The 13,210-nt window shown below is 53.4% G+C and overlaps 1 protein-coding gene across 1 annotated transcript in view; it reads left to right on the forward strand.

The window, feature by feature from the left end:
- SLC9A1 (solute carrier family 9 member A1) overlaps positions 1-13,210 on the forward strand; it is a 49,843-nt gene that overhangs the window by 26,695 nt on the left and 9,938 nt on the right. Inside the window, exons 2-4 of the mRNA XM_077775607.1 lie at positions 7,994-8,454; positions 11,724-11,974; positions 12,913-13,130. Of these exons, the coding sequence (XP_077631733.1) occupies positions 7,994-8,454; positions 11,724-11,974; positions 12,913-13,130 (930 nt within the window). The remainder of the gene's footprint in view (positions 1-7,993; positions 8,455-11,723; positions 11,975-12,912; positions 13,131-13,210) is intronic.

Raw genomic sequence — 13,210 nt, forward strand, 5'->3', positions numbered from 1 at the left:
ATTTCGGTGTCTGTGTCTCCTTCTCTCTCTGACCCTCCCCTGCTCACGCTGTCTCTCTCTCTCTCTCTCCTAGAAATAAATAAAAATTAAAAAAAAAAATGGGGATAATAGTAGTACCTACTGCATTAGGATTGTTGAGAAAATTAAATGAGATGCTTCAGTAAAGTGCATGGTGCAGCCTCTGCCCCACAAAAGCAGTTCTAGCACAGTATGCAGAATACCATCTATATCAAATTCCAAAACTATAGATACAGAAAAGTTTGGAATTTTGCACACTGAACTGTTAACACCCTGGTTTGAGGGGGAGGGGGTCTTGTAGAGCAGGGAAAGGGAAAGGAGGGGAATCACTGGGAGATCGTCTTCTTTCTACTTTAATGCACTTATATCCTGTTGGGGAAATGTTTTAATTGACCGTGGGTTCTGTTTAAAATCACCAAAGCCATAGATTTCCATAGATTTTCATTTTGAAAAAAATCAAAAGAGACAGTATGTGTAACATGTACCTGCCAGGGACCCAAATCAGCCACAGGTCTTCGGAGCCTAAGGTCTTACCCCACCCCCCGGAGCTGCCACCCTTACTGGCTGCCTGGAAACCTCTGGCTCGCAAGGTCCTGTGGCTGCCTGCTAGAGCTCTATATCTTGTCAACACACATGACTGTTTACTGCCACTCCCTGNTCAATCTGGAGCTTTCCTGTGGGGGGTGGGGAGAATTTGCTGGAGTGAAATTCATCCAGCAAATGTTTATTGGGTGCTTAGGCGATTGGGGAGGCTGGACTGGGTGCCAAGAAGTACTGGCCCAGTGGGGTGAGGTGGGGTGGGGGCTGCTGAAGTGTGTCCTGAGACCCAGGGAAAAGGCTAGTGGGAATGAAAGGCAGAGTATAAGTAGAACCTGGCTCAAGGCCATGTCATGGGCATCAGGGGCCAGACCTGAAGGTCAGGGGACCCTCTGAGGCCTGCAACATCATCTGGGGCCCCTCGACTCCGTTCCCTCGTGACCTGCCCACTCCAGCTGTGGGCCAGTGTCAATTCCTGGCCTGCACAGTCTCGTTTCCAGGCCGACTGGAGGTTTCAGGGCCCTTGGAAGACATGTGAGATCCCCTCTGCTCTGTTCACACTTTTGCCCCTCCAGTCCCCTGCCCGTGAGGCCCAGCTGCAGTCCCACGTCCTTTAGGAAACTTCCATCATTCCCTGAACCCACTTTTCCTGAGCATCCCCCTTGGAACAGACTTACTTATGGCTCCTTCCACAGTGGAGGCATATCACAAACTTGAGTCTCCTTCCCTGTGATCCTGACAGGCTTCGTTTTCATTGATGCAGCATGGCACAAAAAAAAAAAAAAAACAAAAAAAAAACAACCCTGGCAATTAGGAGACCTGGGTTCTAATTTTGATCCTGCCACTTGCCAGCTAAGCTAGGTGGCCTTGGGCAAGTCAGTTCACCTCTCTGTGCCTCAGTTTCTTCATCTGTCAAATGAGGGTCAGATTACAAGAGAAGAAATGAGAGGAGATACATAAAAGCCCCAGCCCCACACCTTGCATCAGACACTCTCAGTGTGTCTGTCTTGTGCGTGTTTTTTTCTTCTCCACGTAGAGATTGTATCTTAAAGTGAATCATGATCAAATACAGTATTATTGAGTGGACACTATTGATTGACATGTTTACAAGCTGTCAGTCATTGGGTGACTCCTATAGGCCAGGAGCTCTAAATAAATGACCTCTGTGACCCTTACAGCTACTCTGGGGGTGGCATCATCACCCCAGTTACAGAGGAAGGACTAAGATTCAAAGACATATGTAACATGTACTGTGTAGCATCTCATTTAATCTTCACAACAGCACTCATGTTTGGATATTGGCAAAGACTCATTGAAGTCAGCCTGCCTTCCCCCCTTTGTCTTTCTCTTCATGTTTTGTTTATTCATTGCCTGAACATGTATTTGCTATGTGCAGGGTACTTGTCCTGGTCTCTTTAGAGGATACAGACCCTAGAATGGCTTTCTGCTTCTCTCTTTCTCTCTGGCAGACTTGTATTGATCCTCCAAAGCCCAATCCGAATGGCCCCTGACCTGGGAGCATCACCTGCTCTAAATCAAATATAGCCATCCCTACCTCCTTCCTCGTTCCTCTTTCCTGACATCTAAAAGTCAGTTTTATCTCAGTTCACAAGTGGTTGATGCCTATTATATGCTGCGAGCTGGAGACCCAGGTAACTTTAGAGAATTTCCACCCTTAGGGAGCCTAACGCCCAGTGATGGGCAAGTTTACACTGACAAGTCATGATAATGTAGAGTGATTCATGTTATACTTGGGTTCTGAAGAAAATTATAATAGTAGTAATAGCAGTCACCACTTTTTGGTGACACTGAGTGTCAAGCACTGTCTGACATTCTCTGCCTGGATTATTTCCTCTTGTCCTCCATAAACCCTCTGAAATAGGCTTTTACACAGATGGGGAAACTGAGAATAGGAGACAAAACATAAATGCCCAAGGCTGCCCAGCTGGGAGCCCTGATTGGAACCCAGGGAGGAGTGGCTGGTGCCACATGGCTTTGTCTCTGCTGGTTTGGCTGTGAAGCCACTGGGGCAGTGGCTGAGCGTGTTCTAGTCTGTTTACCTTTTTCCTTGGTCCTCATGGCTGACATCGTAGGTGGAAAGATTCAGATTAAAGAAGAATCAGAGCCCTTCTGACCCCAAAGGAGCCACCAGCCCCAGCAGAGACCAGTGCCGAATACAGATCAGGGAGGAGTTGGCTGAGCAGTCTGATAATTACCACCTCCTGCCTTAGGAGTTTAATGGGTAAGACTGAGCCCTTCTGGCTGAGTTAACTTGGGAGGGCTTCCTGAAGGCGACAGACCTAAAAAATAGGAAGGATTTCCCAAGGTCTTTACTAGGCCACTGGAGTGGGAGGGAAGCAGTGGTAAGACTTCCTGGAGGAGAGCTCGTGGAGAGAATTCCATCTCTGGCCCTCTCGGAGTCACTTCAGGCCTCTTTGAGCCAGGGTGCTGATGCTCCCCTTAGAAGCAAAATAAGAATAAAGCCAGAGACAACGTGGTGGGTGGCCAAGAACACAAACTCTAGGGCCACGCTGCCTGGCTTTGAGTCCGTTATCAGCTACCTGACTTTGAGCAAGTTGCTTAGCCGTTCTGTGCCTCAGTGTCCTCATCTGTAAAACGAGGGGATGGTCAGCGTGACCTCCGGAGCTGTGGTGAGGTGCAAATGAGACAGAAAGTACCAGAGCACACTGCTGTTAAGTGTAGAGTGCCAGCCCTTCGTCAGGAGGTATTACCTTTCAGGACTGGAGTTGAGACTGATTGCTGGGGCAGTTGAAGAGGGAGTTAAGGAAACGGAGTCATGTGCAACCGGGAATCCCTCGGGACCTGGCCGAGTTGCAGCCCCGGAGCGGTCCTCAGGCCTGGAACTAGGGCGGCAGAGCCCCTTGCACACCCCTGGGTCCCTGGAGACCAGCCCTGGTGGCCCAAGGAGGCCCCTCTTCCCAGCACTCCCTGCTGACTGGCCAGGCCAGGGCCAAGATTCGGGAAGTGGGATAGGAGGTGTCCGGTCGCCCTGGCAACCGAGGGTGACGTACACCAGCTTTGCCTGCTGCGCCATTGCACTGGTCTCAGCAGATGGGGACCGTCCCAGGAGATGTAAATAAAGTGTTCTCGTGGTGGAGGGCAGGGAGGCTACAGAGGCACCGGGAGCCCTAGAGTGTGTGAGTGTGGGTAAGAGTGTGTTATGAGAGAGAACTAGAGTGTGGGTGAGTGTGTAAGAGGGAGTAAATGTGTGTGAGAGTTGTAAGGGAGTGTGGGTGAGTATGTGTGTAAGAGAGCAGGGGTGAGAGTAAGGGGGTGTGTGTAAGAGGGAGGGAGTGAGGAGTGTATAAGAGAGCTAGAGTGAGGATGAGTATGTGTAAAAGGGAGTGTGTCAGAGTGCAGGAGCGTGGGTGAGTGTGTGAGAGAATGAGAATGTGTGTAGGTGAGTGTGTAAGAGGGAGTTTGTAAGCGTGTAAGAGAGCAAGAGCGTGTGTGAGTGTGGCCCCCAAGACCTACAGTTGCCTGTCTGCCACCTACGCGGGACAGAGTGGGAAACATCTCTCCCCTCCTGTGGCCAGAGCTGTGCCCGCGGGTTCGCCCTGTCGCTCAGGGATGTGGAATTCCACACCCTCCCAGGAGGCCACGTGGTTTGAGAGGTCACTGGGCCTGGAGCTTCCTGGCTTCTCACCGTGGAATGGCCACGTGACATTGACAGGTCACTGGTTGCCTTTGAGTCTCAGTTTCCCTGACCGTGTAGCATGTAGCAGAGGGTTTGGACGGTCTCCAGGGTCTGCTCCAGCTCCCCTGGCTCTGGATGTGACTCCAGCTGCCTCTGCCCCACCCCAGATTCCATCCCGGTGACATGACTACTGCCACAAAGTTTGGGCCCTGGGAGTCCTGCCTCATTTCTTGGCATCTTGGGATCTCCCCTCAGTGCTGGCCTTTGTCGGGGGACTGGGGGCCCCAACTGTGCCCCTTTCCCCACACGTGGTGTCAGCAGGCTTCCCACACTTTGAGGAGGCCTCCAGGGTGCAGGGTGGGGACAGCTGGTAGAGTCGGGGCCTTGGGACTGGGACAAGCCAGAACGGGCCTGCAGGCCCCTCCCCACCCCTCCCCACCCCGTACCACTGCACCCTCCGCACTGGAAACTGCTTTCCAGTAATGTACCGCCTACCAGGGGTAAGGAGCCAAGAGTGGATCCCAGACCTTCCTCTTCCGTCTGGGCCTGGCCCTCCCCTGTCCTTGCCCATCAGGGCCTGCTCACCACGGGGCAAGGCCAGCACAGGAAGACCTGGGGAGACTCGCTCTGGGAACATGCCCCCCGGTCCCAGGTACTCTGGGAGCAAGCTTATATGGAAGAAAGTGCATGGCACCCAGGTCAGGAGGCCCGGGACCTAGAAGTCTTGGGTAGCCTGGGCCCGTCCTGCCTCCTCTGAGCTCTAGGTTTTCTTCTGTCAAACAGGAATGCCAACTGTCCCCCTAGTGAGGGAGGCCTGATGGCCTAAAAGTCCCAAGAGTAGGTAAAGCATGGCCCTTCCCACAAGTTCCTCATGAAGGTTCTGACTTTGAGTAACCTCAGTGTCCCCCGTACACTCAGAGAAAATACCCATGTTTAAGTAAAAGATTAATTAGCTCTCTCTGCTACAGATATTCTAAGCTAGAGTAGAACTCTTCCCTTAGACTCTGGGGAAGCCACTGAGTCTTTGCCGAGCCCCAGCTTTCTCTTCTGCAAGACGGGGACAGTACTTATCCCACAAGGCTGTTGAGGACTGAAGAGATTCTGTATGCCAGGCTCCCAGCGCAGTGCCTGGTCGCGGTGCACCTTTAGGAATCACGAACGTTCTTCAGGTTACTGCTCTTGGCTTGTTTTGCATGACCTTNGGAAAGCTTTGTGGACTGGAATGAGAGCACTAAGGGGTGGGAGGAATTTTTAAAGCTTAATGGGCTAGATGGAGGTGGAGGCTGTCATCTGCTTGGCTGGGCTGTCACTGTAGACCGTGCCTTCTCCTAAGGCAGCTAGCTGCTGGTGCTCAGTTCCAGGGTAGGGTGTCGAGGTCAGCAGGCTAGGCCTGAGGCTGGACTCCTGGCCTTGAGAAGCAGCTTCCTGGTGGCCTGCAGGAGCTCCGCTCCCCCAAACCCCCATGTCACCCTATTTCCCCTCCAGGGCAGTGGGGGTCTCTGGGTGTGATTACCATGGTTCTGTCTCCACTGCCCCTGCCGGGGTTATCTGACCTCGCTGGGTGTGGGGGAGAGAGAGAAATCTGGGCAGGGACTGTGGATTGAAGGTTCAAGGAGGGGGGGGGCACCAGAGAGGAACTCCTGCCCTAATATGAGCAGACAGGGGTTGTCAGGGAATGCTTCCTGGAGCAGGAAGCAGATAGAAGTGTGAGGCATCAGCCACACACAGTGGGGACGGAGGTACAGGAACGGCATTCTGGAGAGAAACAGACTAGACCAGGCAAAGATCTGCAGGCAAGAGAGGCTGTGGTTCATTTGGGCAGAGTGCCCCTTCCATTGCACCAGCCAACTAAACCCTGGGGGTTACTCCTAGACCCTACAAAGACGGGAAGTTTTCAGCAAGAGGTGAGTTTGGTCAAGTCTGTCTTGAAGTCAGGAGAATTGTACCTGGAGGCTTTGGGGTTCTCTCCTGGTCTATGATAGAGACATGTTTTTCTTTTTTCTTTTCTTTTTTTTTGTAACATGTTTTGAGTGTCTCCTGGGTGCTTGGCACTGTGCCAAGGTTCTGGGCCTCCGAGTGTTTTGAGGGTGAGTCTTGACTTGTAGCTATACTGGCACTACCCCGGTCAGCATTGGAGAGTAGGAGGGACTTTGGGCATGAGGAGGGATGTTTCTTCTCCTTCCCACGGATCTCGGGAGTAATGAGAGCCAAAGCCTGGCCAGATGGGTTGTCAAGAATTACGTGACTAATGGCCTAGCCCTGTGCGTTTTCAAATCAGTAGGTACTTTTTGAGTACCTACTATGTCCCTAGCACTGGGGATCTCATTAGAAATGGGCGGGGAGGGGCGCCTGGGTGGCTCAGTCAGTTAAGCGTCCGACTGCAGCTTAGGTCATGATCTCACGGTTCGTGGGTTCGAGCCCCGCGTCGGGGTCTGTGCTGACAGCTCAGAGCCTGGAGCTTGTCTTCGGATTCTGTGTCTCCCTCTCTCTCTGACCCTCCCCTGCTCACGCTGTCTCTCTCTCTCTCTCTCTCTCTCTCAGAAATAAACAAAAAAACATTTAAAAAATTAAAAAAAAAAAGAAAAGAAATGGGCGGGGAATCTGCCTGCACAGAGCTGACTGGTTAGGAAGGGAGGGGAGTTTATGGTACTCAACATGGACTTAGACACCTGGATCTTCTCCACTCATCTCCCCACTGAAAAACAAACCAAAAACCCTTTGGGAGCTTGGGCCCAAACCTGGCCTTGAAGGAGTACCTCTCAGAAGGGATTTTTGCTACCTCCTGGCCCTGGGTTTGGAGCCTCAAGGTGGTCCACTGCTACCGGCTTGGGGAGAGGGTGTCAGCAAGAGGGGCCTGATCATGCCTTGATAAGGAGGAGGGTGAGTGGGGATTGACTTCTAGAATTTAGGAGTTTGATGGGAGCTAGCAGTTCAGATCTGGGCTCTGTCCTGGTTCTGCTACTGATTTGCTGTGCACCCTTGTGCAAGTCCCTTCCCCTTTCTGAGCCTCGGTTGCTCCATCTTTAAAGTGGATAGGATTTGGCTAGAAAACAGGACGGGATATAGGTTTTGTCTCACATGCAAAATTGATTGATCACTGTTGGCTTCTCAAGCAGCTCCCTGGGCTCAGCAGGAAAGCACATGAGTCTGGAATTAGCGGTCACTGTGTGAATTCTGTGGGTTTGCCGACATCAGGTGGTATCATCCCCAAGCTCCTTTCCATGCTGATCGTCTTTGATTCTTCTGTGCTTCCTTCTATCTCCTGTGTTCTTTCTCTACCAACTGGTGGTCTCCTTTCTGCTTAAACACCTCCATGATGGGGAAATCAGACAGAAATCACTAGATTGTTATGCCTGGTCTCGAGCTCGCATTGCCACCCTGAACCTGTACCTAAAAGCAGACTCAGGTTCAGGCGTAGCTAATGCCCTTAGATACTTGGAGCCTCGGTAATCAGTGTATGGCTTCTGCCTTCTGGAGGCATACAGGGCTGCTTCTCTCTACTGTTTTATGACAGAGGCAGAGATAGCATCGGTATATCCTTTGGAAAAAACCTTTTAAAAACATTTTCACTTAGTTTATATGGCAAACCCTATGACGCTGGTATTATCGCTTCCATTTTATGGGTGAAGAAGCCAAGGCTCAGAGACTTAACAGAGCAGCCCTCTGAGACCGAGCCTGTGCTGCTCTCACCAGCTGCGCCTCTCGTCCCGAGCCCTGTCCCCAACCTTCTGTCCTGGCTCGCCGCAAGACCATGGCCTCCTGTTCTCTCACCCTCTGCAGGTTTCCATGTGATCCCCACTATCTCGAGCATCGTCCCAGAGAGCTGCCTGCTGATCGTGGTGGGGCTGCTGGTGGGGGGCCTGATCAAGGGCGTGGGCGAGACGCCCCCCTTCCTGCAGTCCGACGTCTTCTTCCTCTTCCTGCTGCCGCCCATCATCCTGGACGCGGGCTACTTCCTGCCACTGCGGCAGTTCACGGAGAACCTGGGCACCATCCTGATCTTCGCCGTGGTGGGCACGCTGTGGAATGCCTTCTTCCTGGGCGGCCTCATGTACGCCGTGTGCCTGGTGGGCGGCGAGCAGATCAACAACATCGGCCTCCTGGACAACCTGCTCTTTGGCAGCATTATCTCAGCTGTGGACCCCGTGGCTGTGCTGGCCGTCTTTGAGGAAATCCACATCAACGAGCTGCTGCATATCCTTGTCTTTGGGGAGTCCCTGCTCAATGACGCCGTCACTGTGGTGAGGGGCAGTGGCTGCGTGCCCGTGCCCACAGGGCTCAGAGCTGAATCCAGGTCCACATCCCCCCTGCCAATCACAGTAGCAAAGCAGCAAACATCCATTCCTGCCTGCCCCATGCCAGGCATCATGCCGAGCACTCCATGTGCGTTATCTCATTGAATCCTCCCGGTGACCTTCGGAGGTATCAGGCTCACCGAAGTTAAACAGCTCGTTAACATATGATAGAACCAAGGTTAGAAGTCAGGTCTGTGGGACATCAGGGCCTGAGCCCTGGGCCTTCCCAGGCCATGTTCTCTGTCCCTGACTTGGCTTGCGATGTGATCTTGGTTAAGTCACATATCCTCTTTAGACTTCAGTTGACCCTTTAGAGGCCATTTAGGCTGTGAGGGCCATTTCCGCTCCTGTGTTGGCCAGGTCCTAGGTTATAGTTCGGTTTGTGCAGAGTTGGGGGGCAGCAGTGGTGGAAAGGGACCCTGCCCTCAAAACCTCCAGAAAGTGCAGCTGGCTGGCTCAGTTGGTGGAGCATGCAACTCTTCATCTCAGGGTCATGAGTTCAAGTCCCACGTCGGGCGTGGGGCCTACTTTAAAAACATAAAAAATAAAATTTATCAAAAAAAAAAAAAAAAAANGTCCCACGTCGGGCGTGGGGCCTCCTTTGAAAACATAAAAAATAAAATTTATCAAAAAAAAAAAAAACAAAAAACAGGACCCTCCAGGAAGTGACAAGTAAAGTGGATTGGCCTGGGGTGGGCCACTTGCTTATTATGTGACCTCAGGCAAATCCCCATACCTGTCTATGCTTCACCTTTGATAGCTGCAAAGTGGCAGAGTAGAGAGCGCTTTCCTCGCAGGGTCTGGTAAGAACAGACATGCCCCGCGCAGAGTCTCTCACATGGCCGCGCTGCGTGTGCTCACACATGCCCTTCCTCCCAGCTGGTTTCCTCAGGAAACAGGTATGTGTATGTGCACACTCACGTATTGTGAAAACACTCCCGTTCTCCTAGCTGGACCCCTCAGAGAGCAGCTGCAGATGCAGGAAAACACAAGAACACCTGCACGCCAGTGCACACTCACACACACACTCCCTCTTCACCCACCCCAGCCCCTCAGGAAGCCACACTTCAAAGAAGAGACAGACAGCAGTGTTGGGGAGGGGGGATGCCGGCAACCTCAGCTTCCTCTTCCTCCCCTGCTGCCTTCGTTGGGTCTTTGGGAGGCTGGGGGAGCAGCAGCCTGGTGTAAGCAGGCAGGCCTCGGTGCTGGTTCTCCTAGCACCAGCTCTTGCCTCAGTTTCTCCATCTGTAGCAAGGAGTGCAGTACCCAGCCTGCCAGCCCCCCAGGGTTCTTAAAGGGGACACACTTACCAGCAAGCACCAAAGTCAGAGCCCTTCCTTCCCAGTTGGATCTGGGTATTGGGGTTCAGGATGGCACAGTTGGGGAGCATTGGGGCATGCTTACGTCAAGGGGATACCTCAGTCTGGCCAACCTGGGCATATGGCCATGCCTCCCAAGGCGGTGGCAGTGCCGGTAATAATTGCTGTTGCTCACTTCCTGTGTGAACACTTCCTGTCTGAACACGTATTGCCTCATCTAATCCACATAGAAACTCCGAGAGGTCAGCACTGTAACTATTCCCCAGTTTTTCCAAGTGGTTAAGGAACCACAAGAGAGGTTAAGGAACTCATCTAGGGTCACGTTAGCTGACAAATGAGGTAGCCGGGGTTCAGATCTACACAGTTGGAGTCCTGAGCCCGCACACCTACCACTAAGCTACACTGCCTCTCTAGGCAGCAGCCAGGTGGGAGAGGAGGACCTCGCCCTTTACCTGCCCCACTGGCCTGGGTGGTGTACTGTGAGGACCCATAAACCTCCCCAGGCCAGGAGTGACTTTAGGTAGCATAGGGCTGAGAATGCACCTGCTGTCCACTGCTGGACCCTGCCTATCTCCCAGACAATTGTGGTCCAGGCAGCACTGGGGACTTACCAGTGCTTGGCACCTTCTCTTCTGCCTGCCCCAAGTCAGGCCCTTTCTAGAGCTCTGGGCTTGAGTGTGAGTGCCCTGTTTCCTGACATTCAAGCTGAAGGCTCCCTCTGGGTTCCATGGTCTCAGGCCTTTGCCCTGGAACAGGTCACCTCCCCTACCCATGTCTCCTTGTCTCTAGGTACTAGGAGCTTTGGAGAGGCCCTCTTAGTAGTCATCAGGTCCTTTTCCCTCTCCCTCAGCGCCCCCAGGCCTGGAAACTCCAGCTGGTTTCCTGGCAGAGTTGTCTAGGAGGCCTGGTAGCCAGGGAGTTGGCACCTGATGGGGGGTGGATCCTCAGAGCGGCACCTGCTGGGGAGGGCCTGCCTGCTGCTTTCAGGGAGCAAGTTCTGGGTCTGGCTTTGCCAGTGGGGTCCAGGGGCCCTGTGCCAAGTCGCTCCACCATGGTGGACTTCGACTGAGCAAAGAAATGGACATCTTGGCTTGCTTACCTCATGCGACTGCTGTGTGTCAAGCAGGGTGACCATCAGGTGGCATTACAGTGACTGTTTCTTTACCAGTCCAGGAGATGGGGAAGCCTTAGAAAGCCTCTAGTTCCATAGCATCTGAACTTGGCCATTCATGGTAACCACCCAAAGAGCTTGTTGAATAGGGATTTCTGGGCCCCACTTCCAGAGAATCCAAGGCAGGTATGGATAGATGGCTGTGCATATTTTCGGAAATTTTCAGAGGTTAAGAAGTCCTATTCTAGTTCATTGTCTGAACTTTCCCTGCTTTATGCTGAAAAAGAGACTGAAATCCAGACAGGGACATGACCTGCTCAAGGTCAGACAGTGAGAGAGGCCCCTTAGTAGTGCCAGGAAGAGCTAATACTGTGATAGGGATGGTTCTGGGGGCTTTGCCTTTATTAACTAGTTTAGTACTCACAGTAGCCCTACAAGGTTGATACTGTTATCCCATTTTATGGCTAGGAAGATTGCAGCACAGGGAGGCAGTAAGCTGCCCATGCACGCAGCTAGGGAGCGGCAGAGCCACTATTCAACCCAGACGGTTTGGCTTCAGAGTTTGTGCTCTTAGCACAGCGGGCTGCAGGCCTGAAGTGGGGCCCTCCGGCCCCTAGCCCAGTGGTTTGGACCACCTGCTTGACACTAGCGTTTCTCTGCTATCATGCAGCCTTTTCTTGTGGCCATGGTCAGTGGAGGGCACACAATCACCCTTGGGTGGACCCCAGGGAGCTGTGGGGCCAGGGCCCTGCCCTCCTGCCAACCTGCCTGCGCACCCTCCCCAGGTCCTGTATCATCTCTTTGAGGAGTTTGCCAACTACGACCGCGTGGGCATTGTGGACATCGTCCTTGGCTTCCTGAGCTTCTTCGTGGTGTCCCTGGGCGGGGTGTTTGTGGGCGTGGTCTACGGGGTCATCGCAGCCTTCACCTCCCGGTTCACCTCCCACATCCGTGTTATCGAGCCGCTCTTCGTCTTCCTCTACAGCTACATGGCCTACCTGTCAGCTGAGCTCTTCCACCTGTCGGGCATCATGGCGTGAGTCTGGGCATAGCATGGGGGGAGCCTGCCAACTTGGATTCCCCAGGCTTGTGGGTCACAAGGGAGCTCCCCAGTGCCCAGCCTCCAGCTCCGGGGAGAAGATTCATGCACTAGGCTCCAGGTGCTGGGACTGCCCCGGGGAAGCACTGAGTTTAAAGTTCTGGAAAGCCTGGGCCCTGCTACTTCTTCCTTTCGCTGGCCTCAAAGGGAGTTCCTTGGTTGGAACTAGACACAGGCTCTTGTATTCAGTGTGCCCTCTATAGCCCTGGCAAGGAGGCTTGGGGCTTCCACTGCTGTGAGGAGTCATAGAGGTCCTGAGGCCTCAGCCGGGTCTTGCAGTCGGGGGAATGTGGAGAAGCAGGAAGGTGTGCCCAGTAGGAGAGGACATTGGAAGTGTAGAGGCCGGGCTAGATCGCAGGATTCGGGGTGACCTCGAGAAGGCCAGGCCAGCAGGAGCAGAGCCCAGGTATGGACGCCAGGCTTGGAGGGCTTGGGCAGCTACACAGAACAGAACTCCCTGTGGAGACCCCCATGCTTTAGGCCCCGCACTCCAGGGTAATAGACCAAGGCCACTGACAGGTGTAATTGACTCCTGTTAGGCAGAGAGGCAGCGTGGCCTTGGGGAGAAGGCACTGGCCTTAGAGTTGGGCAGACCTTTTGCATCTTAGCCCTGCCACTCACTGGCGGGGGGGACAGTGGATGGGCGAACTGTCTCTTAACTCTCAGACCCCTCGTGTGAAAAATGCAAAAACATGCCGATGTCTGAGGGTTGAATGAGATGATTGAGCCGGAAAAGCCGTGTAAAGCCCACAGTGGGTGCCTGACCCATTAGCGGAGCTCAGTAATTGGGTACTGGTCAGCCTCCCTGGCAGTGGAGGGGCTCTGGGAAGGTGCAGGTCGCCTGACCCCCGAACTCTGCTCTTTTCTGACCCCAGACTCATTGCCTCAGGAGTGGTGATGCGCCCCTACGTGGAGGCCAACATCTCCCACAAGTCCCACACAACCATCAAGTATTTCCTGAAGATGTGGAGCAGTGTCAGTGAGACCCTCATCTTCATTTTCCTCGGCGTCTCCACGGTGGCTGGCTCCCACCACTGGAACTGGACCTTTGTCATCAGCACCCTGCTCTTCTGCCTCATCGCCCGAGTGCTGGGTGAGGTCCTGGGCTGGAGCCGGGTGGAGGTGTGTGTGTGCGTGTGTGTGCGCGTGCGGGGGAGGGGTGGGGGGCTTGGG

This window comes from Crocuta crocuta, unplaced genomic scaffold (assembly GCF_008692635.1).
Source record: "Crocuta crocuta isolate KB4526 unplaced genomic scaffold, BGI_CrCroc_1.0 scaffold127, whole genome shotgun sequence".
Taxonomy (NCBI): domain Eukaryota; kingdom Metazoa; phylum Chordata; class Mammalia; order Carnivora; family Hyaenidae; genus Crocuta; species Crocuta crocuta.